Here is a 17,691-nt window from a genome sequence, read left to right on the forward strand (position 1 = left end):
TATATCAGCCCAAGTGGAAATTTATATATAGAAAAACGCCAGTTGGAAGGGGATGTGGGACCGATGGGTTGCTTCAAGCGTGTCGCATGATAGATTTGCTACTTCGTTGACATAATCATTGCCTCGCTATTTCTGCTTGAAAAGAATAGTGATTTGAGTTGAGAGGTGAATTCCGTATTCTCTTTTGATTTTTTTATTTTTTCTGCTAAAATTATGTCTTATGAGTATCTTTTATATTATTTTATTCGATGTAAAGAGAGGAAAGATCTGAGAAGCGATTCATTCTCTAGAACTCGAGGCGTTTATTTATTAGTTCTTCAATGGATGAGGATTAACTTGATTCTTCAATGGATGAGGATAAGTTCTTCCTCAAGTTTAAGTCGATATACGAAACTTTATACTTATAATCAAAATTGTTCATGCTATAAATCACTTTTTAAAGATCATTGACCAAAAGTATTAGTAAAATATGAGCTTGTTTAGTCAGTGAACTGTATACAAACAGATAGACATATACGGTAAAAACATTAAGAGACGTTTATTTATTAGTTACAATAGATTGGCTAAACAATCTCAAATTTAATTGGTATTTTGTAAAGATGAATTTTACATAAATATTTATAATATGAATTATTTCGATTATAAATATGAAGTTTTGTAAATCGTCTACTAAGTGAATTGAGGAGGAACTCCTCAATCTTGATGAGCCAAGCATTGCTCTAAAATATTTTCCCAAGGGGCTCAATGTTCAAGTATTTCGGCTGCACTTGAGCTCGACAAAAACAACTTACATTAAACGAGTTTACAACCATGTGACGTCTCGTGCCAATAAAATAATTTATATCAATCTTGGTAAATTTAAATCGTAATCCAATTTTCTTTATCCTAGATATTCATTGAGTTTACAACCATATAACGTCTCGTGCCAATGAAATCATTTATATCAATCTTGGTAAATTTAAGTCGTAATCCAATTTTTTTATCCTAGGCGTTCATTTTCTCTCTTGAAGGGTGGACCTTTGTTCAAAGGTTTTAGAACATATAGCATAAGAGCAAGTCTAGTGGGAGGGCTTAGGCCGACTCCCAGCACCCTTTTTGGCCCAGCACTCAGCCGATTCACTATAGCCCACTTCAATAGGGCAGCTGATAGTCCAAGCTAGTCTCCAGGGCAGCCTAAAATGTGCTGAGCTATGGGATGACCCATTTGATGTCAGGCTTGCGTCATCTTGACGTCAAAGGCCACTAAAAATTTTTTTGAATTAGGCACATGCGAAACATGAGCAAGTGGGGGTGCATCCCCGACAAGAAAAAGCGGGGGGAAGGGGGGCCGCATGCGCAAGCGCACTCACGCAGCTGAAGGGGAGGCCATGTGGCTCGTTATGGGTCGTTGGATTTCCAACGGCTAGTTTCCTGGACCGTTGGATTTCTAATGGTCAAAAAAATTTGAATTAAAATCCAACATCTAGTAACGTGATGTGATATGGGTCGTTCGATCCAGAGATCAATGGTCCACGTTCCCCCCCCCCTCAAAAAAAAAAAGGCACAACGGTCAGAATTATGACCGTTGCCCACGTGTCAACATATGGGCCGTTGGATTTGAATCTTTTTCAAATCCAACGGTCCATATTAATTAACTAAATTAAAATTAATAAAAAATTGTTAAAAAATACATAAAAATTATTATTATATTTTTTTTTCTATAAATACCTAACCATCATCCTTATCTTTACACCACATTTCAATATTTTCTGCACTTTCTACCCAAGCTTTCATATACTTTTTGTGTGAAAAAAATGGCTACGTGGAAGCTCATCAAAGATATTACGCTGTGTGAATGTTGGGTTCATTCTACTCATGACCCAATTACAGGTAACAAAATGGAGTTGCGAGAAATGTGGAGTAGAATTATGGAAGCATTTTGTGCTATACGTGGAAAAGACGCCATAAGTAGTCAAGGTCTTCAAGGGCATTGGAAAAAACTCAACACATCATTTACTTGTTGGAAAAACACTATCTCAATTGCTTATGGTAATTTCTTATTTATTTGTAGTACTTAAAATAATTTCTTATTTACTTTTAGTAATAGATGTAATTTCTAGTACTTTAAGGGCTCGTTTGTTTGGCTTCACTAAACTTCCTTGGACTAGACTGGACTGTAATCCGGTGTTTGTTTCACGCGGGGACTACGTTTAGTGAGACTCGCCTCGACTGAGTCCAACTAACAGCTTCGTTATAGGGTCTTAGCGATACCCCCCAAAATTGGGTGGATTGCTAAGACCACTCTACTCCGCTTCACTCCTACCCTCTTCGTCCTCCCATCTACCTTTTCCTCACGTCCCACAACCTATTTCAACCCAGATCATGCAAAATCTGAAACAAAAAACAACAAAATTTCCCAAGGTTCCCTTTTCAGAAACAGATCCAACTCCTAAAATTCGAACCCAGATAACCCAGAAAACCCAAACCAGATCCAACCCTCATCTTCTACCTTTGAGCCAATCACACATGCACCTCACCTCCTTCAATCTCTTTCTTGCTATGTGTTTTGATTTTAAGATTTGCAACCGATTTTGTGAGAGGAAGTGAAGAGGCAGGAGGCGGAGAGGAATGAAGAGGCATAGAGGATTTGCTTTGGAAATATCGGTCTGTTCTTCAAAAAATAAATGTTGTTCTTCTAAAATAAAAGTAAAGGCAGCAAATGAAACATTAATTAGATTTTTAAAAGTTAAATAACTACAAATAATATTTTAATATTTGTTGTTTTGTTGTTTTTAAACGGAAAAGTAAAAAAAAAATAATTAGTTTAGTCTGATATTGTACCAAACGCTTCACTAAGTTAGGCCAGCTTAGTCTAGTCTAAGCTAGTCCAACTTAGTCTAGTCTAAGCCAATCCAGCTTAATCCCTGAAGCTAATCTAGTTCAAGATAGTCTGGTACAATAAATGCACCAAATATTTTTAGTACTTTACTTAAACACACCAACTCACAAAATAAACTTACATAAACTCACAAAATAAACTTAACAAAATACACTAAATAAAATTACATAAACTCACAAAATACACTAAATAAAAGTAAACTCACCAAATGAACTTAAAAAAACATATGAAATAAAATTACATAAACTCACAAAATAAACTTAACAAAATACACTAAATAAAATTACATAAACTCACCAAATAGATAGTGACACGTGACGTGACGAAATTGGTTAAAAATCATATCTGAAATTAAACTAAATTTAAATAAAATTTATTATTTATAAAAAGAATTAATAATATTTTAATAAATGAGCTGGGTGCTAGCACATTTTGTAGGAGTATTTATCAAATATAGCCAAATATTAGCATCTAATTTCAAAAATGTCAGTTTTTATAAAAACTTTCAAATATATCTAATGTAACAGCCCGTTCCGAAAATTTTAAAACGTACGCGTGAAAAGACGATTTTGCCCCTAGTTCGATTTCTTTACGTTTTGTGTTATGTTTTGAGTTTTGTTGGCATGTTTTGGGCCACACACACTCTCCCACACTCCACACCCTTTTCTCCTTATTCCTGCACCCTGTCCCGAGCCCCATTCTTTTCCCATTTTCCTTCCAACGTACGGACACACACACAAACACATCAAACCTTCACAGATTGAAGAAACAAAGTACGTATCTATGCTCGTGAGGCTCGTAGGAGTCCAACCATACCCATTTCAGGTAAGGATACCTTCGTTTTCACGTAGAACTCGGGATACCCGATTTTGGGTACTGTTCATGCGCACGTAATTTCTCATGTTTTTGGGAATTTCAAGCTTGTAGGAAGCTTGGTGAGGTCCCTATGAGGCTCGGGGTGGTTCGTTTGAAGGTTTTGGACGTCGGGATAGTGAGTTTCGAGTTTGGCCGGAGTTGGGGTGATTTTACAGGTGAGATTTCATGGATTTTAGCACTTGAAAGTGGTATGATTTTGTTCCTCTCGTTGTAAGCTTCATTTTGGTACCAATTTTGTGAAATTTGGTTGAAAAACGAAGAAGATATCGTGATTTAAAGTTTTCCCGATTTTCCGGCGCCGGTAACGGCGCCAGAGTCTCGCCGGAGAAGACGACGGAATATTCCGTCAAAACTGACGGAATATTCCTAATGCTGTTGACGGAATCCGTTAGGGATAACAGAATATTCCTGACGCCGTCAGCGTACCAGGCACGTGCCTGCGCGTGGCCGGCGCGTGGGGGCGCGTGCGGCGGCGAAAAATTATTTTAAAAATATGGGGATGATCTTGAGGTTGAGTAGATCACATTGGTGTATTCATACACCCCATTTGAGCATTGTATGTGAAGTTATTTCTAAAGGTTGGTTATGTGCTTTAAAATTAACGTTTTTATAGTTGTTTCGCATATAGGTGAATCATATCCCAAGGACGAGCGTGGTCACTCGCGGCAGGGGGGTTACGACCCTTCCACATACCAGTGAGTGGGCTTTTGGTTTTCCGTATATACCTATATACTTATATTTTCCCAGAAATCGATTTAAACGTTATTAGTTATATGCCATATATTATATTGCCATTTGTTATGCATGGTTAGTTGCATTTATATATGTGTATGTATTGGTGCTGCGGACGCACAGGTAAGTGCCAGGTAGGTGTAATTTATGTTTACATTCAGTAGTGATTTGAGATGCCTAGAGAGCTCATAACATGCACCCCCGGTGTTAGTGCTTCCGCCCAGAGTTGGGCACAGTCCTTCACGTGATGTTTACCTCCCGCACCACACGCTCAGCTTGGATCCAAGTTAGGTGCACAATCCTGTTGTACAGACCACATTAGGTGGTTCCGACTCGTAGGTGACCCGCGATTATTCGCCCAGCCTTCACGTGATCGTAGCACTTGAGCGTATATATATATGTTACACCCAGACTTGTCGTACATACCACTTTAGGTGGTTCCGACTCGTGTGCAGGTCTAGTTAGTGAGTTTGAGATTTAAGCTCTAGATTCAGCCGTACAGGTCACGTTAGGTGACTCCGGCTGACAGTTTATATGATATTGATATGATTTTTTACTTGAGCACTTGCATTTCATTTTGAGATTTCGGCATGGCATATCCTGGAGCATGATTTGTATATATATATATATATATATATATATATATATATATATATATATATATCTATTTTCTGGGAAGTATACATGTTTTACGGCGAGGGGTTAGTACGTATTTATTAAATGGTTTTCGAAAAGCTTTGTTTTTGCCCACTCACGCTTTTGTTTTGCGTCCCTCCAGGTTCTAGTTGGCTAGCACGTTTGGTGGTTTCCCTGAGGACTTTACCAGCATATCTGACAGATGATCACCAACGTAGGACCACCTTCGGGTGTACTCTTGTTGCGTCATTTTCTCTCGGACTGCTTTAAGCTTTATGCTCTGAATTAAGCGTCACACTTACGCTTGCACTTGTTATTACTTTATGTAAAACTAGTTTTTATTTATTCGTATTACTATTTCCATTATTATTTTATTAGCTTCCGCACTGTGCACATGGTTACGTCACCTCGATCGAGGTGTGTCATCTAAAATATCACTTAAATAGACATAAATTCTTTTAATTCATACAAATAATTAATTGTTAATTAAAAAATTCTTGTGCAATAATCAAGTAAACCTTAAAATATGTTTTTTGCACTTTCTAAGAACACAACAAATCTCTCGATTCACTACCATAGTCAATGATAATCTTCAAAACAGAATCCGGACACGGACAACACCATTAATAATGCAAAGGTGTGGAAATTAAATACGAAGCACATATAATCCAAAGGAAAATTGAGATAAATAATATTACAAAAATTAATAGTTCATTCTTCCATAAATATTCAATCGAAGGAAAAAACTACAAAAGCAAAGAGAAAACGTAGACGAGGAAAAGTGCAAACAATTAACCATTTACACTCGTCTTCGTTTAGGGGTGCACAATTCTTCACCAACAGTCGATGCCTACTCCTCCAATTTTAAGGTTTAGCTGTGAGAACTCTTCATCAAATAAGGTTTTGGTTTTTATTTATTTATTAGGTTTAAAACTTAAGAGTATTTGTGTATATTCAAGTGATATTTTGGATATATTTGCAAGGTTTTATAAAAACTGATATTTTTGAAATTAGGAACTAATATTTGGCTAGATAAATACTTTTTTGTAGGGGTGGAGATCGTTTGTGCCAGTGCATTTTTAGACTTTGTGCTAACGTATTTTTTAAGGGTGGAGAAGCATTTAGCCAATACTGTTTATGGGGTGGAGAAGCATTTAACCAATTTACTGTTTATGAGGTATATCAGTGTTTACTGAAAGGATTAAGGCCTGATTTGGTATTGAGGTGATTCTGAAAAAAGCTGGGAGCTATTTTTGTATTTGGTAAACATTCAGCTTCAGTTTTTTTTCACAGTTTTGGGTGAAAAAAAGCCAAAAACAAGAAGCTGCAAAACCCAGCTTTGAAAAACTGACTTTTTTTTCACATCTGTTTTACATAAAAGTTTACCAAACACTATAATACTGTTTTTTTTTTTTTTTTTCAAAAGCACTTTTACAAAAAAGTTTACCAAATACTCTGGTGCTTTATTTCACAACTGTTTATTCTTACAGCATAGAAGAAACAATTTTTTTTCCAAAGCACAGCAATACTAAACCAGCTCTAAATGAGTTGAATGCCAGCTTTTTTTTTTGGGAATGAACTTGGTCTACCGGATAAACCCCAAACCCTCTAAAAAAACTGGAGCAGTCACTCCTCTGTTCAAGTTCTTTCTCTATGCAATCTCTGTAATTCCCTGTTCTCCACCAAAAAATGGACCTTCAAATCACATTCAAATCGAACCCACTTCTCGTTTCTTCGACCCCATTCAGTCACACATCTCCAAGACCCCTTCTTTTCAACCTGCCCACAAAGCACAGACCCAAAATTTCCCGGCAAAAACCAACCTTTCGAGTTATGGCGTCTGTAAATTCAAATGGGCCTGATAGGTTTTCTTGGCAGAGTCTGACTCGGTCCATACGCCGCGGTTCGGAGCGGTTTTGGTCAGATTTTGGTGAGTCAGTGAAGAAGGAAACTGGGTTTGATTTGAAGGAAGCTAATGTGACGGTAGGTGACTTTGTTGGGCGAGTTGGGGACGGGTTAAAGAAGGGTGGGACTGAGTTGGAGCGGTTTAGGACTGAGTTGCTGCCGGAGTTCGTCAGCTGGAATCGGTGGGAACGTTGGAAGGTAAGACAATTAGATTCAATTTTAATTTCTGTTTGGTTGCAGAGAAAGTAGAACAGTTAATAAGCTGCAAAGTTGAGTTTTTTGTTTTGATTAAGTAGCGGCGGGCACCGAATGTTACTTTGAATTGGAAATGTTAGCATTTGTATTAACACTTGTAACTCTTCAAGCACATACCCAATGACATTCATATGGCACGAAGGTCGATCCTTTTGAAATAGTTTGTGGAGTGCGAAGTATACAATAGAATGCCTCTTGTTTGAAAACAGCAGATAATTTGATGCAGAAAGTTTCCATAACTTTCAATCAAGTGGATTTTATAAGATAGTCCCAAACTGTCCTGCTCACGTATGAATAGAAAATACATAGATGCTAGATGATGAATGGATTATCAAAATATTTTAATAATGTTACAAGCGATTGAAATAAGTAGTAAGGCAGAAACGGCGATTCTATAGCTTAGGTAGTTTTTATCATTTTTATATCGTTGCAAAAGTGATACTTATTTCGCCACAAAAAGGGTGATACTTAATATTTATAAGTCGCTAACGCACCTCTTGATAAACTTTTGTAATGATGCAGTCAAATTCTTTTATTTTTAATACATAATGATATGGTCTCTTCATTTGTTATTTTCAGGATCTCAAGACATGGGAATCTAAAAGAGTTGCTGCTTTGATTTTCTATGTTTTTATTACCTTAGTTTCTTGTCAAAGAATATATATAGCAATTCGAGCTCCTCTACAAAATCGTCAAAGAAAAGAGTTGACAGAGGCTTATATGGAGGCAGTGATTCCTGAACCATCTCCAATCAATGTTAGAAGGTAAGTTATTTTTGTGTGTATCTATCCTTTAGTTCATGTTGAATACATCACATTTATGATTTAAAGATTAAGACATGACATAGATAGGTCATAAACAAAAACAACGGAGAACGAGGAATAAAGATAAAGATGCTTAAGGGGATCCTTTCTGCTTTCAATAATCACGGCCCTCTGTTACACTGTAGGTTTAAGAAAGGCATGTGGAGGAAGATGACACCCAAAGGCTTGAAGATGAAGAAGTTTGTTGAAGGACCTGATGGAACACTTGTTCATGATAGTTCTTATGTTGGAGAGGATGCGTGGGATGATGATCCACAGCCGCCTCAGGACAATGTGAAACAAATTATTGACAGTAATGTGAAATTAAATCCAGAGGAGAAGAAGGAACTGGAGGAAGACTTGGGAATTTCTGGTCAGTTTCTGTTTGGAATTTATTTAGAGTAATTTGAGTTGGTGTTGATTACAAATTTAGCATAGAAAATTTGGTTTAAAAAATGTTTTATCTTCATTGATTATTTGGTCTGAAACCCCTTTAAGTGAGCAACTTTGAACTCAAGAATTGTGCGATTTGATGTCTGGGTGTATGTGTACCGTCAGTCCACACTGAATTCTAGAGATTACAAACATAACTGCAACTAACCGATTGTTATTGTTAAATATCATGTAAAGTTAGTTATGATTGTTGTATTGGACTCTGGCTAATTCTTTTTGGTGTTTGCTTTGCAGGTCAAGTTCAAGAAGATAGTGAAACATGGCGTGAAAGACTTCAAAAATGGAACATGATCCTTCAGAAGGAAAAGTTAGCTGAGCAGTTGGACTCTGCAAAATCCAAGTATGTAGTTGAATTTGACATGAAAGAGGTTGAAAACAGTCTTCGCAAAGATGTGGTGGAAAAGGTAACAGAGACACAGGGAACCAGGGCATTATGGATAGCTAAAAGATGGTGGCTATATCGTCCTAGACTTCCATATACGTACTTTCTTCAGAAGCTTGATTGCTCTGAGGTAACAATTTGCTCTAACCTGTTATCGTTATTTATTTTTCTCTCCTTTTTAATAGATATCTCAAGGAATTTTTTCCAACATTGTGAGCCAAGGGTTAAGTAGGCAGTTTCTGATGCTGTATTCCTTTTGGACAGGTAGCTGCTGTTGTATTTACTGAGGACCTAAAAAGGATATATGTTACCATGAAAGAAGGTTTTCCATTAGAATATGTTGTAAGTTTACCAAATTTTTTTCATAGCCACCCTCATTTATCTAGACTTATGAAGGCTTAGTGTTTTTTCCTTTTATGGTAGGTTGATATCCCCCTAGACCCTTACTTGTTTGAGATTATCTCAAGTTCTGGGGTTGAAGTTGATCTTCTTCAAAAGCGCCAGATCCACTACTTTATGAAAGTTCTAGTTGCATTGGTGCCTGGGATACTTATTCTCTGGCTTATACGCGAGTCTGTGATGCTTCTGCACATCACTTCTAAGCGTTTCCTTTACAAAAAGTATAATCAACTTTTTGACATGGCTTATGCGGAAAATTTTATCTTGGTAAATTTCCAAATATTTTGTCTCATTTTATCTTCTTATTATCTGGATTATTGAGTTCTCAATGCACCTTATACTCCTTCAGCCGGTTGGAGATGTGGGGGAAACAAAATCAATGTCCAAGGAAGTTGTGTTAGGAGGTGATGTTTGGGATCTTCTTGACGAGCTGATGGTTTATATGGGAAATCCAATGCAATACTATGAAAGAGAAGTCAAGTTTGTCCGGGTAAGTCAAGTTTGTTTCATGAAAGATAAAGACAGCTATGCTGGACTTTTGCCTGAAATATTGCAAATCTTACAAAAGAAAGTAAAAAGTTCGTTGATGATCATTCCTAACAGGGTGTTCTTCTCTCTGGACCTCCTGGAACTGGCAAAACACTTTTTGCGAGGACATTAGCCAAGGAAAGTGGAATGCCATTTGTTTTTGCTTCGGGTGCTGAGTTCACGGATAGTGAAAAAAGTGGTGCTGCAAGAATTAATGAGATGTTTTCAATTGCAAGGAGAAATGTAAGCATCCTTCTCTTTCTAATTTACAGATGTAATATCACAGATTAGCACAATGACATTTCTTTTAGGAGATCATTCACAAAGTATTTGTGTTTGTCACAAATCTGTGAATCATAATGTTTTGGAGGAATTGTGCTGACACAGATGATGAAATTAATGTTTAATTTTCACTGAAAACGCCAATGCAAAACATTGTGGAGTTTTTGCAGTCTGGATATTGTGCTTTTATTTTCTCTGAGAACACTAATACAAAACATTGTAATTTACTATCCTTCTTTCAGGCTCCTTCTTTTGTATTTGTGGATGAAATAGATGCAATTGCTGGAAGGCATGCAAGATTGGATCCTCGAAGGAGAGCAACATTTGAGGCTTTGATTGCACAGCTTGATGGGGAGTAAGTATATTAATTGAACAAAGCTACATGCTTCTCATTTTCCTTGTATAATGAAATCTAATGTTCAGTATGTGTTCATGTCTAGGAAGGAAAAAACTGGTGTTGATCGGTTCTCTCTTAGACAAGCTGTGATATTCATCTGTGCTACGAATAGGCCAGATGAGTTAGACCTTGAATTTGTTCGACCTGGGCGTATTGACCGTCGACTGTATATTGGTTTGCCTGATGCAAAGCAACGAGTGCAAATTTTTGGTGTGCACAGTGCTGGAAAGCAACTTGCAGAAGATGTAGACTTTGGTAAAGTAAGTGTGATCTCTAGGTTTGGTGCTTTTTATTTTGGTAATTGGTGGCTGTTTAATATAGTATGGATGACAATCTGATTTGGTTTTGGGCTTCCTTTTTCTTCCAATTCAGCTTGTCTTCCGCACTGTTGGTTTTTCTGGGGCAGATATTCGGAATCTTGTCAATGAAGCAGCAATCATGTCAGTAAGTAAAACATACAAACACCAAAAGTTTAGCTTAAGTAAACTTTTTGTTTGTATTACTGTTCCCTTGAAATAGGAGTTGTGCGAGGCATTGATGGTGAGGAAATTGAACCGGTAATTATAGTGGCATTGGTTGCTCCAAGGTGTGAACTAGGTTTATTAATCGGTACCTATACATGTACTGTTGTATCATTAACGTATCAGTGAGAATACAACAAATCTAGTGTAATGATGGTGACTTTTTTCATGACTGTTCTTGGTGAATAGTTATATTTGGTGAAGTGGTGTGAGTGTTTACTGGAATCTAAATAAAAAATGATTTGACTGATGTTTCATATGATGTTTAAGTTTTGAATAGATTATGAGTATGCTTTTGAATAAAATATGTATTTATTATTTTGAAGAGAAAGCTTCTCATGCATATTTGCAATCTAGTGTATCTGTACAGCTCACTCAAGTTTATTTGCATGTTGTTTTCTACCCTTCATTTTTCAGGTGAGGAAAGGGCGTTCAAAGATCTACCAGGAAGACATTGTTGATGTGTTAGATAAACAATTGCTTGAGGGTATGGGTGTACTTCTTACTGAAGAAGAGCAGCGAAAATGCGAACAAAGTGTACGTCTGCGTTGATTGTTCTTTAGCGGTTTCCTCGGCAGTGACAAGTGCTGTATAATGTTTATTTGGTCACTGAGTTTTATATAATTATATCATAGGTGTCTTCGGAAAAGAAGAAACTGCTAGCTGTTCATGAAGCTGGTCACATAGTGTTAGCTCATCTGTTTCCTCAATTTGATTGGCATGCATTTTCTCAGCTTCTGCCTGGTGGAAAGGTACAAATTCTGGTATTAATAAAAAAATTATGCTATTGAAATTCTGTTGGAGTGGCTCTTTGACGAGGTTTATTTGCAACATGAACAGGAAACTGCAATATCTGTGTTTTTTCCCCGAGAAGATATGGTAGACCAAGGTTATACGACCTTTGGCTACATGATGATGCAAATGGTGGTAGCTCATGGTGGGCGTTGTGCTGAGCGTGTTGTGTTCGGTGATGACATAACTGATGGAGGAAGAGATGATTTGGAGAAGATAACAAAGGTAATGACAATTACTTTCGTGATATAAATTTATGGAATTACTTCTCTGCATGAGATATAAAGTGCAATTTGCACAAAGTTATATGAATCAAATGTCATTTAGCATTCTTTGCTTTAAAGTTTATCGTGTACCTGAGGCGTGTACATGTATTTAAGGCATTGAAAGTGTAATTAGCTCATTTCCTTTTCTCCCTTTCCCTCTTTAAATTTAGCAAAGCAAAGTCATTGACCAGTGAACCGTAGTTTTTCAAGGCATAAATGAATAAAAGGGATTTGCATTCAAGTAATCCTCTTGGAAGTACTGTCAAACACAGCTTGTCTCTTTACATGCTGTATACCTTTTGATGAACAGAATAGCATTCCTTGCTTAATTGCACAATGCGTCAATGCCTCATAGGCAAGATGAGTTTTTCATGAGATTTGTCTTAAACATGTTTTCTTCCGAATACTTTCACAAATGGTTTGCCACATTTAGTAGGAGTTAATACACAATTTAGTATTATCCCTTTCCTCATTTAAGTCTTGTCTTCAGATTGCTCGAGAGATGGTAATCAGCCCTCAAAATTCAAGGTTGGGGCTTACATCTTTAACCAAGAGAGTTGGACTTGTGGATCGACCAGATAGTCCAGATGGCGAGTTGATCAGATACAGGGTACTCTTATTTCTCCAAACTCGCAAATATCCATATAAAGGAAGGAAAAAATGCTGCAAACCTTATTCTTTTTATTTATCCGATAATCTTGATCAACTAATTCTTCTTATCTTTGTTCACGATGTTAGTGGGATGACCCCCATGTGATTCCGGCCAATATGACGCTTGAAGTGTCTGAGCTATTTACTCGAGAATTGACAAGGGTAATTTAATTTGCTTCTCATTTTTATCATTTCTAAAGCTATGCAAAAAGGATACTACTGAATGTAAGTGGTCCTGTCAAATGTTAATGGCCTCATGTATTTCGTTGAAAATTGCTATTGGTGTGTATTGTATTCGTTGCAGTACATTGAAGAAACAGAAGAACTCGCAATGAATGGTTTGAGAAACAATAGGCACATATTGGACATGATTATAAAGGAACTATTAGAAAAGTCGAGGATTACTGGTTTGGTACGTTATTTAACACATTTCTCTTAATTGTGAACACCGTAATGTTGATTTGATAACAATTAAATTACTTACTGATCTTATGAAATTCTTGCACCAAACTTGTTAGATATGTCTTCTCACAATCTCACGTTCCAATTTATAGGAGGTTGAAGAGAAAATTAAGGATCTTTCTCCTGTGATGTTTGAGGATTTTGTGAAGCCGTTTCAGATAGACTTGGAAAAGGTATCGATTTCAGTAGTTGCTAGTGTCGAATTGTTTGATATCCGTTTCAACTTTTAAATTTATAGATGGTTTTAGATGAATTCTTTTGTTATGATTTCTGTAGCGCTTTTTTGAAGACCGGTTTCTTGAAATGAATTCCAACTTACATGTGTTATTATTTGGTTATATTTTTAGGATGGTCCGCTGCCACACAACGATCAGTTGCGGTATAAACCACTGGACATATATCCTGCACCACTGCATAGATGTTAAAATATTGCCTGGATCATCAGCTCAATGCAGGTGCATGGGAATCTTGAAAACAACAAGCAGCTGGGATGTCCACGGTGTTTTCTTGAATCAACCGTAGCTTGTGCTCAAGTCAATTTCCAGCGGACATGACTGGTCGCATGTTGCATATCAAGATGACATTTTGCCTGAAAGCAGACTTTGTTGAAGCTCTTGAAACCTGTAATCTACCGAGCCTTGGATGTTGTTACCCAATCCGACAACGATAACCTGTCATTGGCAATCCTTGAGGATCGCTAAGCAAGCTGTGGGCAGTCAGCATGTAAAAGAAGGGTGTCGTGTTTCGAAATGAGGATCGGTTGCAGATTACTGAAGAAAACAGAACTAGGCTCAGTTGGTGCTTCATGTCAATTTTGTATTTGCTTGTTCTTTCTTTTCCTGCTCAAGTGTATGATCAATTTTTGTAAGACTGCGAACTCAGAATGGCATAACCAAAATTTATTTTCTAATGCTATGAGCCTAAATTATGTATGAAATAGTTCCTAAATTTTCTCGTACACCGATGAATATATCAAGAATTAAGATTCACAATCTGTTGGTGCCAAATTCCTCAACGATCCAAGAACATGAAAATTATTAACAATTCATGGGAATAAATTCCTTTATTGGAATACTTATATGTAGCGAATTAAGTTGCAAGAGCGTTGAAGGTAATAACCGTAAAAATAGCCATGTAATTATCCTATGCGGCTATGCCTTACAACTTGCTGCTCGGAACCCCTACTGGTGCATCTCTAGATCTCTTTTCTACTGATCGGGAAAGCTGTTTCACTGCTTGTTTTGGCAGATGGCGAGGCCGGCTCAGCCAAAGTCCCCCATCAACTACAATGACAGTTCCATTGATGAATTTACCTGCAAAATTTACAATGATAAATAAGTTTCCAATCCTTTCAGAAAATAAATCGATAAATAAGTTCCCAATGATAGATAGGGGAAATGAATGACGTAAAAAGAGAAAGGCTAGCAAAACCCGTAGACATGAGCATCATGACCAATTCAATGTTTTGTTGGTTTCATTTTCTAGTATTTCACTGACTAAAGGTTAAGAATGAACGCTTTATTCTACTCAAAGGATAATAGGACTGGATGACACTGAAAAGCTGAAGCATCAGAAGACAATGCCCATAAATAGTCCTGAAACCAGATACATATGGAACAAGGATGGACTCTTGCACTTTGATAATCGACAGTATTTCATACTGTTTCTTAACTGGTTTGGGCATGAAAGTTTACAGTTATGCAATTGTTAATCACATGTTGCTATACAAAAATGATGATATTCAATGGCACAAGAGAAGGCTATCCAACCTGCATCTGAAGTAAGGTAGAGAGCGGCCATAGCAATATCCCATTTGTCCCCTAGTTTATACAAAGGCATGTAATCTCTAGCCTTGCTATTTATCTCTGTTGGTGCAAGTTTACTCATGCCAGGCGTATCACCAATGGGACCTGGTGCTATTCCATTGACCCTAATGTCGTAGTCAGTTCCCCACTCCAGTGCCAAGTTTCTCATAGTGGCATCGACAGCTGCCTGTTGAAACGGGAACATTTTAAACTACGTTGATCACTAAAAGAAGACATGATAACTGAAAACCTATCAAACAAACCTTGGCGGCTGATACATGGACTTGATACCAAGCAGCTGTATAATGTAAAGTAGCACTGATGTTCAATATTGTTCCACCACCAGATGAGCCCCTTCCGAGACCTCCTTTTTTAAGATACTTGAGTGCTTCGTAGCACATTGTGAATGTGCCAACAGCATCAATATCCATAACTGCAAGAAACAGATGAAATCAATGGTCTTTTGGCCAAAATCTCAAAGCACCCATAAATACGTAAAGCACAATGATAATCTAGTGAAAGACCTCAATATGTACTGCAACTTTGAATTCACCTTAGAAAGTCAACTATTGGCCTAACAACGTATCTCATATGTTTGTTATTACTTGTCTCCAATTTCAATTGAGTTCAAAGGCTGAGATTGCTGGGTTAAGTCCTAAGAACGTAAAATGGGAAATAAGTTTATGAATGCACCCATTCTTGCTTTCTTCTGATTTCAAGCATGTCTCTATTTATCCTTTTCTGTTAACCTAAAATCTTCGAAATTTACAAAAGTTTCATGTTAAACTTAAAACGTTAAGATCCTAAGCTAGAGCAAACCTCGCACTTACATTTTCACCAAAACTAGTGCTCAATAATTGGCTAAAAAAGTTTGAGCCACTCATTTATAAGAAGAATTTCATTTGATACCAAAATAAACAAAATAATAACAATAACCATGTGTTAGAACAAATTCATATGTGCAAACATATGATAAGAATTGTTACAACATTCAACCTGTTCGAAATCCATTAGGGGACAGGTCCTCTGCTGATGCAAGAAAATTGCCAGCTGCGGCATTCACAAGTATGTCAAGCCTACCAAAATGCTGGAAAGTTGATTCCACCACTCGTTTTGCATCTTCCTGTTTACGAACATCCCCCACAAAACCAACAGCCTGAAAGAAAAGAAAAACACGAAATAAATAAATCTTGACCTATATGACCAACGAATACCCTTCCAAATCACATATTACGTTTGCAAGCCACAAGTAAATCAGTGTCATATAGACAAATGCCTGAAAGCCGCCAAGACATGCCTCAGGAGGCTTACTGGATATTGGAATTCAACACTGCTGAACAAGTTGGTGCAACCCTAGTAAATTAATGAAATCCGATATGAAATGAACTTATGGACTAATACTAAATCACTACTCCAAGAATTGGACTTTGAGCCATTTAATGCCAGCGAATGAAACCACAACCACAACGATCTCAAGCCCGCCAAGTAAACTCTAGAACCTACTCCTTGTGTTGCTGACTTTCAACTTTTCATCTCATATTTAAGATCATAATGCAATTATGCAGCCCTAAATTACTCTACCAACAGAATCACCATTCCTTTTTTTGCCCAAAGTGAACACAGGTTCTGCTTTTCGTTAAATTGCTGACCTTTCAATTCACACTACATTACTTGTAACTAAAACAAGCACACACCCTTTCAACTCCAAAGTATACGACAAGTCAACAATCCAATGAAAGTAAGGCCACCGACTCATTCATAATTCAACACTCGTAATTTAATGGCGCTCGATAACCCCATTTTAGTTGAGATAGTGACCGGTAAAGTAAACCCAGATGCGCATACAAAGTATAAATGAAAATCCACAATGAAATTCCGAAATGCTCCCGCTTTTTCAATCAACCAAGAAGAACCACAATTATTATGCTTTTCTGGAAAAGAAATTCCATTTCATTTCCCTCATTTTCTCAGCAACCAAACAAGCCCACAATTCAGTAAAACAGAGACGCCAACATTAAAAAAACAAAGCCCCAGCTAGGGAGTTAAAGCATAAGATAGTGCATAGTCAGAAATTCAATATCTTTCCTAACTTTTCTCATCACCCAACTGCCAAAATAGTTCACTTATCAAAACGAAAACAAACATAATCATATCAAATTCCATTTCCCTCAATTTTCCTAGCAACGAAACAGACCTCAGAAAAGAAAAGAGCTTGAAAAAAGAGAAGGTACCTGAATTCCAAGAGAGCCAAGCTCGGAGACGGCAGAGTCCAGCACTTGCTTCCGGCGGCCCATGATGGCAATGGATGCTCCATGCTTGCCGAATTGGGTCGATATTTCGAACCCGATTCCTGACCCGCCTCCGGTTATAAGAGCCACCTTCCCTTTGACCGCATCAGCCTTGAACGGCGACTCCATCTCTCTCTCGCTTCTCTGGAGCTCGTGTTTTCCTACAGATTTGCCTGATATATGCTGATCAATGTGTAAAGTTTGTGGTGCAAAATAAAAATTGTTATATTTTATTGAGCCAATTACAAATTTTGCCACTTTCATAACCACATTATTTATTTAAAATTTTCACATTACTGCCTAAATTTATAAAATATTAACAATTTAAACAACTATTAGGTTTAAGTTTCTAACTATATGCGCAAGAAAAGATTCTCTCG

General features: G+C 37.2%; 2 protein-coding genes across 2 annotated transcripts; one reads left to right on the forward strand and one right to left on the reverse strand.

Moving 5' to 3' along the window:
* The first annotated feature begins 6,646 nt into the window (after positions 1-6,646).
* On the forward strand, positions 6,647-14,210 carry FTSH12 (FTSH protease 12). Its single transcript, XM_068463925.2, has 19 exons — positions 6,647-7,225; positions 7,862-8,046; positions 8,232-8,458; positions 8,773-9,050; positions 9,185-9,262; positions 9,344-9,586; positions 9,669-9,809; positions 9,923-10,090; positions 10,372-10,484; positions 10,570-10,786; positions 10,899-10,970; positions 11,465-11,584; positions 11,683-11,799; positions 11,888-12,064; positions 12,596-12,715; positions 12,844-12,918; positions 13,061-13,168; positions 13,311-13,391; positions 13,566-14,210. Exons 1-19 carry the CDS (start codon positions 6,812-6,814, stop codon positions 13,641-13,643), a joined length of 3,012 nt encoding a protein of 1,003 aa, XP_068320026.2. The 5' UTR covers positions 6,647-6,811; the 3' UTR covers positions 13,644-14,210.
* Positions 14,211-14,262: 52 nt separating this feature from the next.
* Positions 14,263-17,518, reverse strand: LOC137725288 (peroxisomal 2,4-dienoyl-CoA reductase [(3E)-enoyl-CoA-producing]). Its single transcript, XM_068463926.2, has 5 exons — positions 17,255-17,518; positions 16,020-16,179; positions 15,287-15,456; positions 14,988-15,210; positions 14,263-14,531 (listed from the first exon to the last, which is right to left on the reverse strand). The coding sequence occupies exons 1-5, from the start codon at positions 17,438-17,440 to the stop codon at positions 14,377-14,379; spliced, it is 894 nt and encodes a 297-aa protein (XP_068320027.2). The 5' UTR covers positions 17,441-17,518; the 3' UTR covers positions 14,263-14,376.
* Positions 17,519-17,691: the final 173 nt, after the last annotated feature.

The sequence above is a fragment of the Pyrus communis genome, chromosome 5 (assembly GCF_041283825.1).
Source record: "Pyrus communis isolate YQ-2024b chromosome 5, ASM4128382v1, whole genome shotgun sequence".
In the NCBI taxonomy this organism is placed as follows: Eukaryota; Viridiplantae; Streptophyta; class Magnoliopsida; order Rosales; family Rosaceae; genus Pyrus; species Pyrus communis.

Bases quoted from the DNA above. Each gene is read 5' to 3' on its own strand.
- FTSH12 (XM_068463925.2), top strand. From the start codon at position 6,812: ATGGACCTTCAAATCACATTCAAATCGAACCCACTTCTCGTTTCTTCG. The intron at 9,051-9,184 runs GTAACAATTTGC...CCTTTTGGACAG, and splicing joins AGAAGCTTGATTGCTCTGAG to GTAGCTGCTGTTGTATTTAC. The intron at 9,263-9,343 runs GTAAGTTTACCA...CTTTTATGGTAG, and splicing joins GTTTTCCATTAGAATATGTT to GTTGATATCCCCCTAGACCC.
- LOC137725288 (XM_068463926.2), bottom strand. From the start codon at position 17,440: ATGGAGTCGCCGTTCAAGGCTGATGCGGTCAAAGGGAAGGTGGCTCTT. The intron at 15,211-15,286 runs GTTTGTTTGATA...CCGTTTCAACAG, and splicing joins TCCATGTATCAGCCGCCAAG to GCAGCTGTCGATGCCACTAT. The intron at 14,532-14,987 runs GTTGGATAGCCT...TAAATTTTGCAG, and splicing joins CTACCTTACTTCAGATGCAG to GTAAATTCATCAATGGAACT.